General features: G+C 31.6%; 3 protein-coding genes across 4 annotated transcripts; 2 read left to right on the forward strand and 1 right to left on the reverse strand.

Annotated features, from left to right (window-relative positions):
* The first annotated feature begins 6,180 nt into the window (after positions 1-6,180).
* Positions 6,181-11,078, forward strand: LOC148190771 (uncharacterized protein At5g02240-like). Its single transcript, XM_088101183.1, has 7 exons — positions 6,181-6,339; positions 9,071-9,342; positions 9,435-9,471; positions 9,569-9,666; positions 9,866-9,927; positions 10,377-10,500; positions 10,794-11,078. The coding sequence occupies exons 1-7, from the start codon at positions 6,285-6,287 to the stop codon at positions 10,911-10,913; spliced, it is 768 nt and encodes a 255-aa protein (XP_087957309.1). The 5' UTR covers positions 6,181-6,284; the 3' UTR covers positions 10,914-11,078.
* Positions 11,079-16,246: 5,168 nt separating this feature from the next.
* On the forward strand, positions 16,247-20,784 carry LOC148190772 (UPF0161 protein At3g09310-like). 2 transcript variants are annotated; one of them, XM_088102332.1, is made up of 5 exons: positions 16,247-16,510; positions 16,587-16,646; positions 16,822-16,962; positions 17,078-17,169; positions 20,377-20,784. In XM_088102332.1, the coding sequence occupies exons 1-4, from the start codon at positions 16,333-16,335 to the stop codon at positions 17,143-17,145; spliced, it is 447 nt and encodes a 148-aa protein (XP_087958458.1). In that variant the 5' UTR covers positions 16,247-16,332; the 3' UTR covers positions 17,146-17,169; positions 20,377-20,784. The 2 variants fall into 2 exon arrangements, with proteins under 2 accessions (XP_087958458.1, XP_087958457.1); XM_088102331.1 differs by lacking the exon at positions 20,377-20,784 and adding an exon at positions 17,297-17,800 and having other exon boundaries at positions 16,249-16,510.
* LOC148190773 (suppressor of disruption of TFIIS-like) lies at positions 17,933-21,830 on the reverse strand. The gene is made up of 8 exons (XM_088102330.1): positions 21,694-21,830; positions 21,546-21,611; positions 21,358-21,455; positions 21,201-21,238; positions 20,986-21,073; positions 20,310-20,636; positions 19,587-19,652; positions 17,933-19,147 (listed from the first exon to the last, which is right to left on the reverse strand). The coding sequence occupies exons 1-8, from the start codon at positions 21,761-21,763 to the stop codon at positions 18,986-18,988; spliced, it is 915 nt and encodes a 304-aa protein (XP_087958456.1). The 5' UTR covers positions 21,764-21,830; the 3' UTR covers positions 17,933-18,985.

The raw sequence follows: 21,830 nt of genomic DNA on the forward strand, positions 1-21,830 counted from the left end.
TACTTTAACCTCATTTCTAGGTATAAACATGTTGCTACCATCTCCTAGTAACAAAGTAGATTCTGGATCCTCTTCAGTAACTACTCAGTCATTGGTGGGGAATTATGCTCTCATTGGATCACAAATTTCAACAAATTTAGTTTCCAAAACACTCCCCAATTCCAGTCAATGTGATACACACTTGCCTATACCTTCTCATATATCCGAGCTCACTGAGATTTCTCCTGCTACAACAAGTAATGGGGAGGCCATTGTCCCTTGTTACAATGTAATTTCAACCAATAGAGTTATGGTTCAACTTGCAAAACAAGCAGTTTACAAAGAAGACAATCATGTCATTTCTCCCATTCAGCCATATAGTGATCAAACAAATAAGGTGGATGCCAACCAGACAAGTACAAGGACATTGGACAAGCCATTTCTGAATGAGATTCCCACTTCTAAGCCTGACTAGGACAGAGACATTTAGGTAAACCTTGATTTTTCAAACATAGGATTAGATAATCGGTCCAAAATTGATTTTTCAAACATTGAAGGAGACAACTCATCCACTAAATGTTAAGAGATATAGAAATTTTGAATCAAAATGTTTGTGAATCAAAATGTTTTGACTCTTGAGGGGTAATATTCCTTAGGCTCTAATTGCCTTCATTGTGGATCGATATCTATATCGCAACCAAGTCTTTCAAATGCGCACCACCTTTCGCAACGAAGCTTCGACACTCTTTATCGATTCACATGCAAACGAGGTTACCCTAGTACAAAAATCGCGTACAACGTCGAATATTTTGGACTTTTAACGGCGAATTCACGAATGATGTCATACTAGGAGACATTCAATTAACGTCGAATTTTGTTCATATACGACATTAACTTAACGTCAATTTTTTTCAACATTCGACGTTAATCATTTTTTTTAATTAATCTGGATCCTTTTTTACAACTCTACGATACCTCAAATGCAAAAAAAATAATAAATTTCAGTGTTTGGTATTTTATAAAGCATGAACTATGAACATGTAGTGTAGTATCAACAGTAAACAATAATAACCAACAACAAACAATTTCAATCAAACAACAACAAAAGTTTAACTAAACAACAACAACAAACAAGTTCAACAAAAAAAAAACAACAAACAAGTTCAACTAATAAGTTCTTCAAAACGAAAACATAAACAAAAACGAAAACGAAAACTAACCTTCAAAAGATGGGTTCGTCGAAATAAAGTTTCGTCACAGTGAGAGAGAAAGCAGAATGCGCCTATGAAAGACAAGAGCACGAAAATAATCGATTAAACAAACAAAAATCATACATAAAGTAATTAATTAACATGCATTCGTAACAAATGAAAGAAAGATTACATGTGATGCTCATCAAACTTCGTTCCAGAAAAGTTTGAGAAGAGAAGAAGATATCGCGCACTAAGATAAAATGAATGAATTTTCAATGTCCCTCTCAAATTTTTATTGAATTCACTAACCTTTTGACAATCGAATTTAAAAGTCATTCAATGTTTTATTTCATTTTACGTCGAATTATAATTCTAAACGACGTTTAATAATTGCATTTATTTACAAAAATGACAATGCTCATTTTTAAAGTTGGTTATTCAATGGTTGGACACTGAACACGTGACGTTATACATTGTTTTTGTACTAGTGTTACTCGCGTTAATCTTTCAGTCTTTTTGTTGTTATCATTTTTTTTTAATTTCTGACAAATGAATCAACATTGTTAATTTTTCACTTTTCTCATCAATTTTTATTTTCTTCGTATTAAAGAACTTGCTGAGTTTGGAGGGAATTGTGGACCAATATATATTTACTAAGAAACAAAACATATTGTTAGATAAACAAAATGTAATGTTGATGTAAGAGAAACACAACATACAAATTTTATTGCAAGATCTGCATAATGTTTTGGACAATTTCAATGCAAGATCATCACCCTTGTCGAATCTCGCAGTCATAATTCAAAATTGTGTTGTTCCAGGTAGACACTTTTTTAGTTTTTAATGAATTAAAATATAGTTTTCTTATTTTTTATTTATTTGAGTTTTTCCATCTTTAACCTATTGATTTAATTTTTTCTACTTTTTCTTAGTTGTGTCTACTATCACCGATTTTCCTATGGAAAACACGGTGACACCTACATTCATAGATAATATAAACTTGTCATCATCTTTGCTTCACCAAAAGAGAAAAAATACTTCAACAATAGATGCTAGTAAAGTTGCAAAGAAACCTCGTGGTAGACCATCTCTTAAGAAAAATCAAGTCCAAGGTATATAATTCTTTATTGGGTTAAATATGTTTTTAGTCCCTAAACTATTGGCCGTTTCTGGTTTTCGTCACTGTTTCAAAGTAAGGTACAATTTGGTCCTCATTCTTTTCGAAACGTTCGTTTTAGTCCTCGAAAATTAAACACTGTTTAAAAATTTGGTCCTCATTTAGTAAAAATGAGAGGACTAAAACCAAAATTTTGAGGACTAAAACGAACATTTCGAAAAGAATGAGGACCAAATTGTACCTTACTTTCAAATAGGGACGAAAATCAGAAACGGCCAATAGTTTAGGGACTAAAAAGATATTTAACCCTTCTTTATTCTATGCACCGTTTTCATATGCAATCAATTACTTTTTTACATACTTTAACCTCATTTCTAGGTATAAACACATTACTAGCATCTTCTAGTAACAAAGTCAAGTTCGAATCCTCTTTAGTAAGTACTCATAAGTTTGGTACAAGAGAACTTGAGGTAAGCTTTGGCTAGGAAAGACTTGGTTTCTAAGCAATCCTTAGTGATTCACCTTTCTTTCCTAGAAGTGGACTTAAGCTTTTTTTGTCTCCTTAAGTCTTTTAAGGAATTTTATTTGAAATACTAAGTTTGTTTGTATAAGCCATTTTGAAAATATAAAAAATGTCTAGGATTATTTATGAAAATTGTTTTTCAAAATTCTTTTAAAACAAATGAGTTTTTATAGTAACTTGCATTTAAGTCATGGTGAGGTTGAGCTACATTCTAAAGTTAAGAGTGACCTTCCCTTCTTTGGTGAGAATACTAATGCATTATCATACCTAGCATGGGAGAAAAGAATAGAAGAACTTCATCCATTCCTAGTTAGGCATGGTAAATATCATATACTTAGTTTATGCATCTCTAAGCTTGTAGGACATGCAAGTGATGCAAGTGAATGGTGGAATCAAAGACAATTTAAGGTTGAGAAAGGTAGAAAATCTCCAATTAAATATTGGTGTGACTTGAGAGCATGCATGAGAAGAAAATTTGTTTCTTCTTCCCTTGTAATAAACCAAGAGCTAATATGTGAGATGAAAGAGATAGAAAAGAGTTGAAAGAAAACAATATCTTGCTACCTTAGAAGAAGAGCTTAGAATCCTTAATGAAAAACAAGAAAAAGTCCAAAAGGATTTAAGGAAGATAAAGAGAAGAAGAGATGAAGACAAAAGAAGGAAGAAAGAACAAAGAGAGAAAGAGGAGCATGAGAAAAGAGAGAAAGAGGAGCAAGTAAGAAGAGAGAAAAAGGAGGAGGAAAGAAGAAAAGAGTATGAAGAGAAACAAATAAAAGAAAGGAATGAGAAAGAAAAGAGAGAAAAAGAAGAGATTGAGATAAGAGAAGAAAAGGAAGAGTTACTAAAGCCCCCTACCACTCCCATAATTAAGATTGAGACTAAGATGATGAAGGGAGTTTTCCATTACTTGAACTTTTCTCAAGAGGGAGGGAATGATGGCAAATCCCCTAGCCATGGTCAAGAACTTTCAAGAGAGTGGAAGTCATCCATGAAGATGACATCAATTCTACCTTGTGGGCCACCTTTGGAGCCATCATGGAGCATGGATTGAAGAGTAGTATAGGAATTTAGGCCATGTAGTGTAGGCTTGTATTAAGGTCTAAGTAGCATAGGATTTTCCTTAAAATTTAGACATCCAAACCAAGTGGAAAGTGTGTGTCATGTGTCATGCTTCTATTGGAGAGGATTTACTTTTTAAAAGGTAGCCACATGGTACCTTAGGAGTGGAGAATTTTTGCTTTTAGTAGTGGCCACATGGCACTCTAGGAAAGGAGAGGATTGTGTTTTGTGAGTGACCACATGTCCTCCCATCATTGGACAGGATTTGTGGACACTTGTCCACTCCTTAGAAAGCCTCATTTTTGGCCAATGAGAGCAAAGGTGGGAGATCATGTTTTTAGGGTTAGAAGGAGGCACCCTTGGCCTATAAATAGAGGTGTCTCCACCCTTGTATTTCATCTTTAATGTTGAGTAATGTTATGCTGCCCATTTTTGTCCATGCTACTCATCTTAGATCAAGACTAGAGCAACCCATGAGGTCCCTCTAGTCACCTTCCTCCTTGAGTTGGCCTAACCTCTCTTGGAGCTACCAAATACTACAATACCACCATCATATCTCCTAAAGGCTTTGAGCTTATACACCATTCATACATTAGCTCATCATCCTTGGACCATTTACCACCACATTTCCGCACCATTCATCCAAGGAACACCCCTCCATGCACATCTCCTAGCTTTGACTCAACCTAGCCAAGGAGATTGTCATCATCCACATATAAACTAACGATAAAAGACTTACCACCTTCTTCATTTTTAAGGAAGAGAGCATGTTCAAAGTCACACTTCTCAAAACACTCATTGAGAAAATAACCTTCTATTTTTTTATATCATGCCCTTGGAGCTTGTTTAAGCCCATAAAGTGCTTTCTTGAGTTTGTAGACTTTTTTCTCCTCCCGTTTCTTTGAAAAAAAGGAGTCTCACATCGAATAAAATTGACGAAAATAGGACCAGCAATGGTATTAAGCCTAATAATAATTTTAGGTTAATTTTGTTTGTGTATTTTTTTTAAAAATTGAAGTGATCAAAATAAAATGACTAGTAAAAAAATCATATAAGAATAATTTAAAATTTAATTTTCTATATTTCTATTTTTTTCTTTAAATATTTGAAATGGAGTTTTTTCTGTAAAAGATTAATTTTTAAAATTTATATTTTGACATAACTTATTTAAATATATTTTTGAGAAATACTAAATTTATCTATATTAATATTTTATTGAGATATAAATTATATTGGAAATTAATACTTTATTCAAATTTGTTTTTAAATAATTTATTTAAAATTTGATAAAGTAAAATACAAAAATATTTATAAATATTCATATATATTGACAAATATAAAAGAATAATATCTATTCAACAAGAAAAAATTACTTTAAAAAAAAACTAATAACAAATAGACACTATCGTGTATGTAAGAGGGAGCATCATAGGATTAGATCTATTCATATTCAAGTTGACTAATCTAGTATATTTTAAATTTAATATTTTAAAATCTATATCCCATCTTCTAATTTATTAAGTTAATCAATTCAAGTTGTTTAAATTATAAATTAATTTAATGAATTGTAAATTCATATTAAATTTAATATTTTTAACAAAAAAAGTATTATTTTTTTAATAAATGGCATAAATTGTAAATCTTTAATTAAAGAAATAATTATTATAATAACTGTAATTTTATATAACTTAATACTAAATGTTAACAAAAATAGATTCATATTATTAATAAAATTTAAAATGTTATTTTAAAATTTATATATATTAAAATATAAATTTAAATGAATTAGATATCCATATAATCCGAATTCTAACATTCATTTTCCTTAATTTTAGTTATTTATTTAATTATCTAACCCAATTATCCCCAATCACCACAGCCTCACCTTTCCTACCTAGCTACCTGTGCCGTAATAAACACTACAACCTACCTATCAGTGCCGTAATAAACACTACAGCTAACCTGTCAGTACCATAGTTACACTAATACTGTTTTTAATAACCAATTTTGGTTTTCTTTGGAGTATGTTAATTTTTTTTTTAAAATAAAATGTTCTTCATCAAATGTTTAAAATTTTATATATATTACTTTTATAAGACTATTTCGCTATGAAATATAATTTTAAATATTAATTTTATATTAAATTTAAAACTATTTCACTATAAAGTTATAATAACAATAATAATTAATTTGAATATTTTATACACAGAAGGAATAATTAAGATTTTTTACTCTTTGGTGCAGTAAGTTAAAGCAGTCCAGACATTCACTTCCACATATGTACATTGTGTTTCTTTTCTTGTTGGTTAAGACTCTTTTTCTAAATATCTATTTTCCTTCCTTTTATATTTCCCTTTTGTCTTTACCATTTTCAACACATTCACAGTACCAATTACACTCTACTGTTACGTCCATGGCTGATTTGTCCCCAAGAACCGTGCTTGTAACCGGATCTGGTGGCCGCACAGGTGCTCGCTTACTTTTTCGAATCTGTTTTGTTAGTATTTTAATTGAGGTTTAGTGATTTGACTGCATTATGGTTATCTATATTTCGGATTGTTGAGAATTTTGTCAAAGAATGTTGATACAGGAGCAAGTTTGGGGTTTATACACAAGATTTTTCATATTATATGATTAAAAATTAATTTTAAATTTAAATGAACAATAATGAACTTGTAATAATTGGTCGGATTAAAGACATATAGTAATTGTCAGAGAGATTAGCTAATATTTAATAAATTAAAAATTTCACCAGCTGCAGAAACTATTGGTTTGCAAATCCTTTTAACTACATGTTTTAATGATTTTATTTGCAATGTGGAAGAGGGTTGTAGAGTTTTCTTCATCTGATATCATTTTGAAATACGGAGTAGGATTTGGGTCTGCTTGAAGTAGAATATTAAATATGTGGATATAGTAACCTAAACACATAAAACCTGTATCATTGTCCTTGTTTCAGTAGTTAAGGTGTTCGTTAGCACTGATTAAATATTAAAGAACAGATTCATCAAATCCTGTTTTTTTCTGGTCTCATTTTCACGACATGTAGTGTTTAAAACATCAGTTGTCGACTTTGATTTCATAATTTGGTTTTGGGTGTCTTTGAGAGAAAAATCATGTCTTTAATAGATAATAGGGTTCAGGTTTAAGAGTGATGAAAACAAGTAAATTCTGAACCTGGGTTGCTAAGTAAAGTAAGGCTTTCTAGATGAGGGGTTTCCCTTTAGTAGGAGTGAAACAGAGAAATGCAAGTTCAATGAAACACGGGTCAGCTATATATTAAAGTGAACATGTTCAGCAGTTCTTTTATTCATTTTATAGAGAGTGAATCTGTTCAGCGCCTCAGTACTTCAGTGGTTTAGATTTCTTAAATCCATTTTATTTTTCATTAATCTCAGTGGTTTAGATTTTTTAAACATGTTCAGCACCTCAGTGGTTTATGTTTCATTAATCTATTTTATAGAAAGTCCATGTTCAGTCCCTTAGTGATTTAGATTTCTTAAATCCATTTTATGCAAAGACAGGGAACTTAATGGAGGTTTTATAGTCATTGGATTCAAGTTTAATGAAATGCTTCAATCACAATTTGTGATCTTAGAAATATATATGAAACTCGAATCAAATTTCTGCTACAATTCTATAAAGAGAAGCACTATTGGTGTTTCTTTTCAAAGTTTTTTTGGCATGACGGTTGTCAACAGTTTTTCTGGTGAGCACTGTTTATCGTATACATTATTCCAGCGAGAACTGTTTACCATCAATAATTTTACAGAAAATACTATTTATGACAACATTTTTGGCAGTATTTTCTTCTACCTACTTTTGTCCCTTTTTTCTTTCTAGCACCTGTGGTGTTCTTTGAGCAATTTTGCTTTCCAATTGCTACCGTGCCCTTTGAGAAATTTTACTTTTCAATACCGTGTGCTCTGAGCATTCTTGCTTTCTGTCAGCTATTGTGTCCTCTACTCATTTTTGGTTTCAAGCTGCCTTTGCATTATCTGAGAATTTGCTTTTTGCTTTCTAGCAACTGTTTAAACATCTACCCTTTTTGTCTCTTTCAGCGACTGTGCTATTTGACCATTTTTAACTAACTTGACTCATGATACATATATTCTAGCTAAAAGGGGAAGTGTTAAATATATGATTTGAAAGGATGAATTGTGTTAAAAACAGGTCAAATACACAAGAAGGAAGGATTAAATTGTGTAGTAAAACTTTTCAAAAAATTTTGTTTGATGAACGTGAGTATTGGTGGACAAACACAGTGTCAAGCATTATTCTTTAAGAGTAGTATTTGACAAGTAATTGTGGGATGTGAGTTAAAACTGATGCACTGTCAAAAACCACTTTTCAAAACTTGTTTTTGCAAAATTCTCCTGCTTAGGTTCAACGCAGGTTAATAACATGTGATATAAAAGGAATAAGAGATAGAGAGGTTATGGTAGATATTTTTATATTGGTTTGTCTGATAAACCTATACCAGGTCCAATTCTTGATCAACAACAAGGTTCTACTAAGGCAAACTAACATTACAAGTTACAAAGCAAGTATTATTTGAACTCAATCACTTTGGACTAAACTCAAGTATTCTTTAGCAATAGCCACTCCTGCCTAAACAAGAGTATTATTTGAAACACAACCATTCTTGACTAATATTGAGTATTCTTTAGAATGCAACCATTCCTAGCTTAGATTGAATATTGGTTGAAACATGACCATGTTTAGCTAAACCACAAGTATTGTTTGAACGCAATCACTTTTAGCTTAGCATGAATATTCTTTAGATCGCAACCCCTCTTGGTTAAGACTTGAGCATTCTTTGGACCCAACCACTCTTGACTAAAACACTCTGATTTCAAAAAAGTGGGATCAAAGGATCATTGGTTTACTAAATAAAATCCTAAAACAGATACAAGATGATAAACACTCTTTTATGTTGCTATCAAACACGAACAATGTTCTACCTCACAAATACAAGGGTAAAGATTGCTTAAGATTACAATAGCTTGTTCTCATTCTACGTAAAAGTCAACCTTCTTTCTTCATTATCATTCGATTTGGAAGTTTAAATCATGGCTTCTTATTCGTGACTACATGATTACAGTTTTTAACCTCTGTTTCTATGATAATGTGAGGAACACTATCCTTTTCTCTCCCTAATTTACAATTTTCAATGTGATTCATTGGATAATTTTTCAGGACAAATTGTGTATAAAAAATTAAAAGAGAGGCCAAATCTGTATGTTACCAGAGGCCTTGTTAGAACAGAAGAAAGTAAACAGAAAATTGGCGGTGCAAATGATGTTTTTGTTGGGGATATCAGAGATGCTGAAAGTATTACTCCTGCATTTCAAGGTATAGATGCTCTCATAATCCTCACAAGTGCAGTTCCACAAATGAAGCCCGGGTTTGATCCAACAAAAGGTGGAAGGCCTGAGTTCTATTTTGATGATGGTGCATATCCTGAACAGGTGCCATTACATATTATTCCCTATGCATGCTCAGTTTATTTATATATGTATATTGTTTTATTAATACTATAGCTTACTCATTTATATTTTAGGTTGACTGGATTGGCCAGAAGAATCAAATAGATGCTGGTAAGAATCTGCATTCATTCCATTTGTTGTTGTTGTAAATCATGCTACAAATTCATCCGTGCTTGTGATACTGAAACTGTATTACCTCTATGAATAGCCAAGGCTGCAGGAGTGAAGCATGTTGTGTTGGTTGGGTCTATGGGTGGAACAAACACTAATCATCCTCTGAACAGCTTGGGAAATGGGAATATATTGGTTGGTCATATTTTCTATTATACTATTAATTGAATTCTTTCATAATCTCATGGCCTTGTTTTTCTATTATAATAAATGGAGCTTAAGTTCCATTTCTTAGCATAATGCGATTTAGTTAAAAGATAGTGCCATTTTCTCTTCCCCTCTATCGTTTTGTTTCCGCTTTCATTGGCAGCTTATAGTTTTATATTGATCTCAGATTTGGAAGCGAAAGGCTGAACAGTATCTGGCTGATTCTGGTCTTACATACACAATCATAAGGTACACTAATTTCTATCCATATCAAGAAGTATTGTTTGTCCTACGTTTCTCTCTGTTTTGTTTTACTATATTGGCCCATTCTCTTGAATCAACTCAACAACCTTATCTTGATATCTGTTTTGGTTGAGTGCATTATCTAGCAATATTAAGAGAATATTGATACTTGATGCCGTGTCTTGTTTATGAAAGTTTTTGAAGATTCTGAGGGAACAACATTGATATTTGTTAATTCGTTTGGTGCCTACATTACTCCATTTGAATCTGATGCGTAGCAATACAAATTCGATTTCATTTGCTTTATATCTACTACATAATTACTGGGTCTTGGACATACATTGATATTCTTGTTGGCGATGTAAATTTAAAATTTTTGGAGTGACATTTTTTTGAACATTTTTCAAAATTGTGTCCATCTGCATAATATTTCCTCACGTTTTGTGCTGAATCAGGCCCGGTGGTTTGCTAGATAAAGAAGGAGGGATTAGGGAACTCATTGTGGGAAAAGATGACGAGCTTCTTCAGACTGAAACCAAAACCATTCCTCGAGCTGATGTTGCCGAAGTCTGCATTCAGGTATATAATTTTTTATAAGGTCTTGCTAACCATCATTGGTCAAGGAATTAAAAGATGTTTCTATTAGATATCTTATGAAAGTACCCTTAGAAAATCACAAGCGAAAACATTTTTACATATTAAGTAAAAGCTTTTCACTTTTAGTTTTCTAACCAAGGTTCTTTGTAGTACTTTTTGTTTCGTTCACCAGTAAAAATAATTAGTTTCCCATGTGTCATAAAAATTCAACCATAATCTGTTTTCAACTCATTACGAGATTTGTATATCGAATTTTGAGTCAATTCGTTTGACAGGCACTGAATTTTGAGGAGGTCAAATTCAAGGCATTTGACTTGGCATCAAAACCTGAGGGAGTGGGTACCCCAACGAAGGACTTCAAGGCTTTGTTTTCCAATATCACAGCTCGTTTTTGATAGATAATGCAATGGTCGTTATTTATTAACTGAAGAGGGATGCCCTATAATAATCAATGTTCAATAAATGATTTGGAAATCATGTTAAAGATTATAGACACCAAAATAAATAATAATGTAGCTCAATAATACCATTGAATAAAAAATTCATATTTATGCTTTTAATTCTTTATAATTTCTTTCTAGATGTTTTAAATTGTACGTAATTTTATAAGATTTTTAAAATTGCTGTAAGCCTACAATTAGGAAGAATGGATTTATTATTGACAAAGTCATCGAAGCAATTGAAAAAATAGAAAACATGGAAGCATATTTTAGCGATCATATAACATTTTGGAGTGATAGAAAATTGACCCACAAGTATGATGTTATGATTTAGTGGTTGAGTTGAACCAAGAACTCCGTTTAAGCGTACAATGTATGAGTGTTTGCTTATCCTTGTACTTCTTTATAGGAATATTGTTGGCACTTTTCAATACAAAATTCTGAGTACTAAAAAACAGCTAAAGAATCTCGGAGTACTTGAAAATTGATAAAACCTGACTTACAAGACTGTTATTCCTTGTTTCAAGGTAACATAATATTCCAAAGATCTACTCAAATTTATTTCAGCGCTTGATTGTATCACATCATAGATCTCGATCCTAGTTCGAACATGGAAAAATGACCCATGTTCCCAGAACCCTTTTGTAACAGTACAATAGTAGTCAACTTGCTATATCTCTCTAGAATTCCCTTTTATAGTATTGACAACAGTAAATTGAACTTATGATATGAACTCTAGAATTTCCTTTCGTAAGAATCTATTTGGAAATCCTCGAGCCAATGTTGATGAAAAGTATACCAACCAGTAATTCAAAATCGTGTTTTGTGGCATCTAAGTGGATAGAATAGCAACTTATCTTTTAATGACACGTAGTAGATGTTTTATGTAATATCTCAACGTAAAATTATTAAATAAGTTATATAAATAATAATCAATAAGCAAGTGAGATAGAAATATAACTATTATATTAGAATCATCCATAAAGCATGTACCGAGTATAACAAGTTATATAAACAACCGAAAACTATAATTTTAAGAAGAAAGTTTCTATATGATATAACTAAATCTAACTACATTGTGTCATCTCTCTCACAGATCAACTAAAACATCTTCTTATGTTTTCACCACCAAGGTGATCATTGCAACAAGAAAAAACAAATAGATAGACAATAGAAAAGAAATGATAAACTAATTTACTAAAAGAGTTTTCATATACAATTAAATCACATTAGATAAAATCTAATCTTGGATTATACAAGAAATCATATAGATACACATAAACAAGTGACATTACACCCAATTATCTAGATACATGCATTGACATAAAACTTCATTAAAAGTGTGCACTCGTAGTAGTATTTATATTCTACAAAGTCATAATCGGTTAGGAACCCACAATTGAAAAGAGAAAGAAGAGTAATATTCTTTATTGTATAGACTCAAAAGAACACAAAAATAAGAGAACACTCTCTTCTCCAAAGGTTTTCCCTTCACAAAGAGCTCAAGCTCAATCTACAAAATTATCCAAAAGTCCCCTACATACCACGACCCCCCAACTATATAAAGGAAACCTCGCTCACCCTAACAACCTAACTAATAACTTCTTTTTAATTTGTTTCCTCCTCTCATACACATTATATCCTATCATTACACGTTGTTGCAGAACAACCTTGTCCTCAAGGTTGAATTGAGGAAGTTGTATCTTCCCGCATGACTGCTTTTGACATGCCCATTTTTCCATTGCACCAACACTTGTTTTGGTAGCACTTGTACTTTTGCTTTCATGGCCTTCACAATGTAGATCTTCTAAAACAAATTGTTGATTAAGATAAAGCTCATCCAACAAAAGCCACCAACCTTCCCTAAATGCCTCTTTGAGCCCAAAATCTTTTCCCCAAGCAAACTTAGACTACCATACAGAGAAGCACCAGCCTTAAAAGTTTCTTTAAAAGCAAGGCAACTAAGGTGGTATATCCACCAGTAGAGCCCCTTGTAATACAAAGTCACTCCCCATCTACCTTTCCACTATTAACCAAGTATGTAGCATTCAATGGTCTGAAGCTGAAATGCTTCCATACCTTTACTACCAAACTTGTGCTCAATGTCAAATTAAAAAACTTGCACATTAAATTATCTAATTTGGAAAACCAAGGACCTATTCATATGATCAAATTTGTATTCTTGACTCAGTGCTTAGTTAAAAACCATGTTTCAATGTTAGAGTGCATATCAATTTGTTCAAATGGATGGATTCTTCAATTTCTTAACAACAAACAGACAAATTCAAGCAAACCACAACCATCTCAAAAGATCATAGTTATCAACAGCTCAATCACAAATTACAGACTAATTAGACATGAAATTTAACATTATCAAACAATCTATAAAACTAAAGCAAGATAATTAGTTTTCTTTACCTGAATGCTTTAGAAAGTTAAAACAACTCTAAACATGTATGAAACTCTATTTGCTCCTATGGATAACAGAAATACGATCATGGTACACCGTTAGAACCACTGATAAACAAAGAGTAAATATGATGACTCAAAAGACCAATGCAAGCTAAGTGGGACCCACATGTAACAAATACAAAAGGCTAAAGAAAAATGGGTTGAAACTCAACTTATTCAAATAGAGAAACTGATTAGTTCAAATTGAAAAACTTGCTCTTAAGATCAATTTTATGGTTTTGGTTCTTCTAAGACAAACATATGATAATAACTCCTAAGAAGAAGTTAAAAAACTCCAAAAGAAAGTGGTTTAAAGAGAGTATGTTTTAAAATAATAAAACTTTTTCCTAACAAAACTATTTATATTAAAACCTATTAATATTATAATAATTAAGTCTCACTAATTTTAAATTACTATCATTTTTAAAATGTCATTCTAGATCTTTACATTTTACACTTATGTTTTTCTATTTATAAACATACTTAGTATATCTTCATTATGTGTCATCTAGTTTTTGTCGTTTTGCATTTTGAAATTTATTATTATTTATCATGATTAAAATTATGGGTTATCTCTAAACAAACTATATGTTAAAAATTAAATTGTTGTCTGTCCATATTTAAAATTGTTTTATGCTTTAATATTCATGAATATAAATGAAGTTTAGTTTAATAATTTTAACTCATAATAAAAGTAAACTCAATATATAAAGATAAAAGTATGTAAATATGAAATTGATTTCAAATCTATTAAATTATTAAGTGTTCATTTAAAGTGTATACATAAAGGATAATTTCCTTAAAGATAATTAGTTAGACACATTTTTTTTTAACAAGAATGACTTGTCAGAAAATTAATTCATACCTTTAGCATCATATTAATTTTCTTGTAAATTCTTTTATATATATATATATATAATGACTATTGGTTGCTTAAGATTATAAAAGTATTTTTTATAAAATTTAATTTAGAAATACTTTTTGGAAATTTCAAAACAAGCAATAGTATATTCATGTTTGTTTACTATTGGGAATATATTCTTTAAAAGTAATTGATTTTGAATATTTCATGTACTCACCACAATATTAGTAATAGTAAAAGTACACTATTTTTTGAATATTTTGAAAAATTACTTTGTATTATTTTATGCTGTAAAGCCTTTGTTTTACTAATAAAGTTTTGGTTTAATTGCTTCCTTTGTCCCCAGTTTGGTTGAATTGTGTCAAATTCATCCTCATTTTTAAAAAAGTTTCATTGTCGTCCTCACGTGGTGTAAAAGTGTCAATTGAATCCAAACATAGAAAAAATTTGTGTCAATGTAGTCATCTCCGTTAAATACACACTAACGGTGTTAAGTGACTGATTATTTGGCACTAGAGAATTAAAACGTGGCAAATAAGTCACAGTAGTGGTAATGACGTGTCAATGACGTGTCAATGAAATAGGTTATTGAATTGGGGAAATTAAAAGTATTTGTGAACGAAAACTAATTACGGCATTTGAGATATTTGAGATAGAGTGTTTCTGAGTTGAGGAAGGGTGAAAAATCGCAATTGCGGCTTTTGAAAGCAGAACGCCTTTGGTGAAAAACCTTTTTCTATCTAACAAGATCTCCCTCAACCTGAGTAACAATTTCGGCCGCAGCTATGCAAGATCATCATTCACCTGTATCAAACCGAATAAACAGACCAAATCACAGATTCCATGCCAATACACTCAAAGCTTGTCCTTTGGAATAAGCCATTTTATCCTCTGCTATATCCAACACATTAAAACAAGGGTGACAAATTGACATTTCAAACTGCATCATTAGTTCAACATCCTCGTGTTCATTGACTTCAACACCAAGCACCAAAAATTTTGTCATCCTCAGCCTGTAACACAACCTATCAGATTAGCCCATTCCCTCAACGTTTCTATGATACAACATTCATTAGATTAATTCAAAAAAAAAAAGGGGCCACCACTGTTTCGGACACAACACACATCTATCGTTCTTAATCTCAGAAGTCGAAACACCAAACTAATCAATAAATGAAAAAAGGGAATGAGAAAAGGAGAGTGACGGCGCCGGTGAGGAAGCGGGCTCCGGCGAGGGCAGCGGGTTCCATCGCCGGCACGACCCTGGTTCGTGGTCCGAAAGGTGGCGACTGGGCGCGGAGGCTATGGCAGAAGAGGAGATCGGATAGAGCGGCCCTTGGCGGCCTCGGAGGCTCGTGGCCGCCGACTTCGGTGGAGGTTGTAGGGTGCAAGGTGAGTTCTTCCCGCGCGCGAAGAGGAAGGGGGAATGAGTTGGCGACGACTTGGACGGCGACACGCAGCGGCCGGTCTGGCGGAGGCGGCAGTGTGCGCGGAGATGACGCGGTGGCCGGTCTCGGTTGGGAAAGGGAGATTTGAGTTTTGTGCGTGGGTTTCGAGTGAGTAAGAAGAATAAGAGAAAGTGGGGGTTTCTGTTTTGTGTTGGAGAAGAGGAGATGAATTTGGGGAGGAAAGGGGAAACTGTGACTCATTTGCCACGTTTTGCCACGTTTTAATTCTCTAGTGCCAAATAATCAGCCACTTAACACCGTTAGTGTGTATTTAACAGAGATGACTATATTGACACAAATTTTTTCTATGTTTGGATTCAATTGACACTTTTACACTATGTGAGGACGACAATGAAACTTTTTAAAAAATGAGGATGAATTTGACACAATTCAACCAAACTGGGGACAAAGTAAGCAATTAAACCTAAAGTTTTTTACAAAGATTAAAGAAATAAAAATACAATTGAATCTTAACCTTTTTTTCTTAAAGAAAATAAATTGAACTCATCTCCTCAAATTATCGCTCTCAATATAACACATTTTGTTGTCAGTCACTAATGCTGGTGCTGGTCTGAAGGCTTCACAGCGGTGGTGCTTGTGTCTTGGCGTCACCATGGCCAATCTTTTTCTAACTCACAACTCTTATTCTTCCGTTCTAATTCAAAACCCTAATTTCTCTTCTCCTAAAATCAAAATAAATCCACTCCACTATCCTTTCCGAACCCTACCACATCATCACACCCCATTGGTTTGTGCATTAAAGGAAGATTCCAACCCTGACACAATCCAAGGTACCCTCTTCTCTCTCTCTTCTAAGCTAATTCACTTGTCAAATAATTTAATTTTTACTGTTAAATTTTTCATCAGATGGCGAGGTGAAAAATTTAGGAGTCGAAGTTGCGCTGTCCATGTTGAGATTCTACAAGAGTAACTGTTTTTCATTCTCATTTCAATTTTTCTCATCTTTATTCATATACCAATATTTAAACTCACATTTGAATTTTTTAAACCCTATAAATAGGTTCTTATTTGGTAGAATAATATTGAATAAATGTTTGATTAAGCTTGGTTTACCCAAACATGATATTGTTCATGTGTACAGGAGAAATTTCACCAATTTTGCCCAAGAGCTGTCGCTATGTTCCTACATGCAGTGAATATTCCATGGAGGCTTATAAGAGATATGGAGTGGTGAAGGGTACAGTTTTGACTGCCTGGCGTCTCTGTCGATGCAATCCCCTTGGTATGGTATTGACCAATTACTTTGATAGTGTTGTGCATACTTGTTATTTTTGTTCTGATTTTAAGTTACATAATTGGTTTTAAATGTGCTACAAGTATATTCGTTATGTCTTTAGGTGGGCATGGTTATGATCCACCTAGATGGTTTGGCGAGCCTCGTCTACCGGAAGATGTTGACGACTGATTGAGATGAATGGCTGATTTTAAGGTACTCATTACTGCTGACTTAACATTTTGAACCTGTTTGATATTTTAATGAGTTTCTAGTGATTTTGCATTTGCCTTTTCTGGACTTTGTACTAATGCAAAAACAACCTATTTTCTTACCACATCAGAGAAATTGTATTGAGAAGGATTATATGTGATCGGAATAGATCGGATGATAATCAAATTGAACATCTTTGTACACCCAAAGAGAAAACAGTTCTGAAACAAAGAGAGATCTGCACATTGAATACCGTAGATTTATACTTTATGAAGTATGTTTTTTTAAATCCAACATAGGAGTAATCATCTACATAAGGAATGTCTTAGATTTGTTATGTCAGTCATAATGAGACTCATAGTTGGTGTAGATTATATGTTTTATATCAGAGGAATGTCAGTGACAAGTATATTGTGACTTTCTTTTTCACATGGTACCTGTTATTAGGTGGAACCTAATGCTAGTCCTCTCCTAAAAGTACTTGAGTTAGTTCACTATCTACTAGTGGTGTCAACAAGAATTTCACCTATGATGCTTAGTTGTTTTGGGTTGGGTATTCTTTAGATCTTTCATATTATGTACTATTCAGAGCAGAGGATTCAATTACAAGTTAGAAATTTTGTTGTTTTAATTATACCATATTATCATATTTCGATCTTGTGTTTACTAAAGAAGAGTCTTCTGTTTGAGAAAAACCAGATTATAACTGATAATTTTTTTTCTGTAGTATGGTTTTATGATGAAATGGGCTAGCCCAATTTATTTTCTTTTCCTATTTTTGTTTAAGTACAGTTTTTTAATGGCTAATATATAGTTTTGTTCTTTCTAGTGAAAGATATCTATATCCAATTTTCTCCTTCCAAATTTTCACAATAAAAAAATAATATAAAATTAAACAACATAAGACACCACAATACAAAGTCATGGGTTAGCGGGATGAGCCATCCCATCTATTTCTGGGCTTAATGAATTGGCTTACTCAGATTGACATGTTCATTGCCCAATCCATTTTGCCTTCTCTTTCTTAAATTTATAAAATTCTATATTCGAACATTAATTAATTATACATTGTCTTTTTAATAACAATTAAACAAAACACCTTTTTATTTTAAGAACACGGTTCCTCTCTAGAAGAATTAATTAAACTTGGGATGATAAAGAAAGTTAGTTAATTTTATTAATTATTTATAAAAATATTTATAAAGTATCTGTATAAAAAAGTAATTGAAAATATAATTTCAGTTGAATATAAAACATATTTTTGAAAATAGATAGAGATAGTTAAAATGTTTTAATATTTTGAGTTAACGCATTAAATTAGGTACAATAACTTTTTCTTTATGTTTTTTCGTACCATAACCTGATCAACTAAAAACTACAAAATTGCAAGAACAAAAGTTAATGCTTTTATTAAAAGAAAGCAAATGACCTAACTTAACTAATTATCAAGGATCGTAACCATTAAAACAGAACAAGGGAAACTAACGCAGATTTAACTAAATTTTTAACCCCATAAATTTAAGATGAATCTAACTTTGGTTTTCAAATAAAAAAAAACTAATTTTAATCTCTCAAATTGAAAAAAAAAACTTTTGAAATCTCTGAAATGTAAGGATAAAAACTAGTTTCACAAAAATCTTTTGATTCCTTCATTTATTACTAAAAGACTACAGAAATTATTTTTCAAATTTGAGAGACTAAAATAATATTTTAAAGATTTAGAAAACCAAAACTAAATTTATCTCAAAAGTCAGAACTAAAAATTGTAATTGATCCTTAAATTTATTGATGATAATAGAAAGTGTCATTCTTGCATGTCTCAAACTATAAGTGTTGTTTCCACTGCAAGCTTCTGAGTCCCAGGACATGCAATAACTTGTGCTGTTATTTCAGTTTCCCATAATTGAGGTACTGTCTCCCTAAGGTTGTGAATGCTCTGCATGGCATAGTCAGCACCTTTAACTCTCTGGGATTTACCAACCTGGATGTACCAACCAATCAAATTTTAGAACCTCAACTACTTAAATATTAAGGAAATATATTATCACACTTTCATTTTTTTTTAATTTACAATCTTTAATCTCTCTCTTAAATTAAATATAAAATACATAAAAATAGGTGTTTTTTATAAATTTTTAGTGTTATTTAAAACCAAAATTTAATAAATATACTAACTTGAGCCTATATTTGCTTTGTTGCTTCTTTGAATCAAAAGGGGTAACATGTTAATTCAAAAGGTTATCCAGTTGATAAATTTTTTGAAAGGTGCCAATATATCAATTGGGATAAAATTTGAAATTACCAAAAATTTGTCTAATAAAAAAAAATTAAAAATAGTATTCTATCAAACTTATAAAGCGATAAGTAATTCCTAAAAAATAGTGAGTTTCTACTACACAAAGTTCCCAACATTGACATACCAGCACAGTGTGAAGACCCACTCGTTTTCCAGCTTGTATGTTGCGGACACTATCCTCGAAGAACAGCTGAATGTAGCAAAGAACCGTATCAAATGTATTCCAACCTTAAAAGCTTTAAGAAAAATAATTCTTGAACTGCCAAAAATTTATCAACACTTAATTTATATTTATAGGAATAAAAGTAATAGATTTACAGGTTATATAATATGATAAGAAGTTAAATAAGTCACTTCATAAACATAAGCAGATGCTAAAGCTCTTTTGGATACTAATTTTTCTCTTTTCCTTTTCTGATTGATGCATTTTTTCTCAATTCTACATTTTTTATATTGTTCCAGTAGTGAAATTATATATTGAAAATTTTATAAAGATAAAAATAAATTATAATATATATGTACATATATAAAAGTGATCCGAAATCAAATCTTATAAACAAGTTTTATAAAATTAAACTAAAATTAACTTAATATCAAAATCATAATAAAATCTATTTTAATTATTTATTGAATCTGTTTTACTCATTATCAAACTATCAAATTAAAAGCTTAAATTTGAGAAGGATAAGGTGTAAAATATGTTTTGATGTGACACATTTTATAAAGACACGAACTACTAATATTGTTTTTTTAGAGATAATAAAATCAAAAAGTGAGATGTTACAAATAAACATTAAACCTATAGTTATTTGTGAAAGTTAACAGAACTGAGGTTGTTTTTTCTTACTGTTCTTTTTGGGTTAATGTTGGCTTTCTTGAGAGCCAATTCAATGGCATGTTCTGATGGTTTGCAGATAACTGATGTGCTTGGAAGCTCTGCAGTGGGATCAGGTTCAGCAAAATGTTGTATGATGTCAAAGATTTCTGAGCATTTTAGAGCTGTTTTTGGTGTTGGATCAGTTGCCATTGAACCTTTGTTCTCTTCATCATCATACACAGTACCTCTGTGGATGGGATTGAGAGTCTCAAAGCATATGATTCCTTCAAAACAATCTTCCAATCCAAGTCTTTCCAGTGCCTTAATCGTATGGACTTTGTCTGAGTTTGTAAAAATCTATTACTCACAAAAACAAGTGTTCAAACACAAGAGTGAGAGATTAAATATAGTACTATATGAGGGAACATACTATTCATCAAGACAAAAAAAAAAAAAAATCTGTGATCATTTTAGAAACTAAAAATATAACTTGTAAATTTTAGAACCACTATTTGACAATCTAATATATATATATATATATATATATATATATAAGATATTTTCTTGATATATTTGAAAGAAAATATAGTTTGACATAATTAATATAATAATATATAATAAAATTTCTAATAAATGTATATTTTTTGAATGTCATGATGTTTTTTTTGCAATTGTACTGCTTTCATTTTTGTTATAAACAACTTACAAGCTTCCTATAAGAAAGGCTCAGCAGGAGATTCCTCAGAACTGGATCTGGCTTTAAGTTTTCATAGGGCAATTTTCCATGAACAAAACTGTCAACAAAATTTTGAAGAGTCAAATATCACCATTTCAGATTAAAGAGACTCAGGCATATTGAAAAAAGAAACACTCATTAGTCATTTCAAAGTGTTGTGGGCGAAAAGAAAGATGCAACACTACCTGTAATATTCTTCATAATCAAAGTCATATCCAATTGCCTGAACAGAAAATGAAATGCATGGCAGTAAATAAATTACCAGTATTTTCAGAATTTAATAACGACTAAAACTTATTTATCATAAAATGATAATTAGTGAACAAATAGAGGAAATCACACCCTTAAACCAGCAAGAGTAGTTCCATAGTTACTGTAAAGAAGGTTGGTCATTTCATCAGTTTTACTTGGTTCTATGCCAAGTTTCTCCACCATGTAATCTAAAGATCAACCATGTCAAAAATTCAGCAGCAACTACAAACACAATAATGAAAATACTATAACAGCACAAGTGTGGCACAGTCACTTACCCTTGATATTTTGGTGAATTGCAAGTGCAAGGCCAGAATTGAGAGGATACAAAGTATCATCTAAATCTGCAAAATAATATAAGTTAATATATAGCAGAATGCACAAACGTGGAATTTTTCTGTACAGTGTACTCATTACAAAGCTTACCAAATAGAAGACAATCAAATTTTGGCCTTGCCGTCTGTTGTGTGAAGCTGTTATCATTCTCCATTTCCATCAGAAAACCAAATCCTTACACATTTAAACAGAAAACAACTGAATAGTAAGTTTCATGAACAAGTCAC

The sequence above is a fragment of the Vigna umbellata genome, chromosome 11 (assembly GCF_029865625.1).
Source record: "Vigna umbellata cultivar VRB3 chromosome 11, Vumbellata_1.0, whole genome shotgun sequence".
NCBI classification, from domain to species: Eukaryota; Viridiplantae; Streptophyta; class Magnoliopsida; order Fabales; family Fabaceae; genus Vigna; species Vigna umbellata.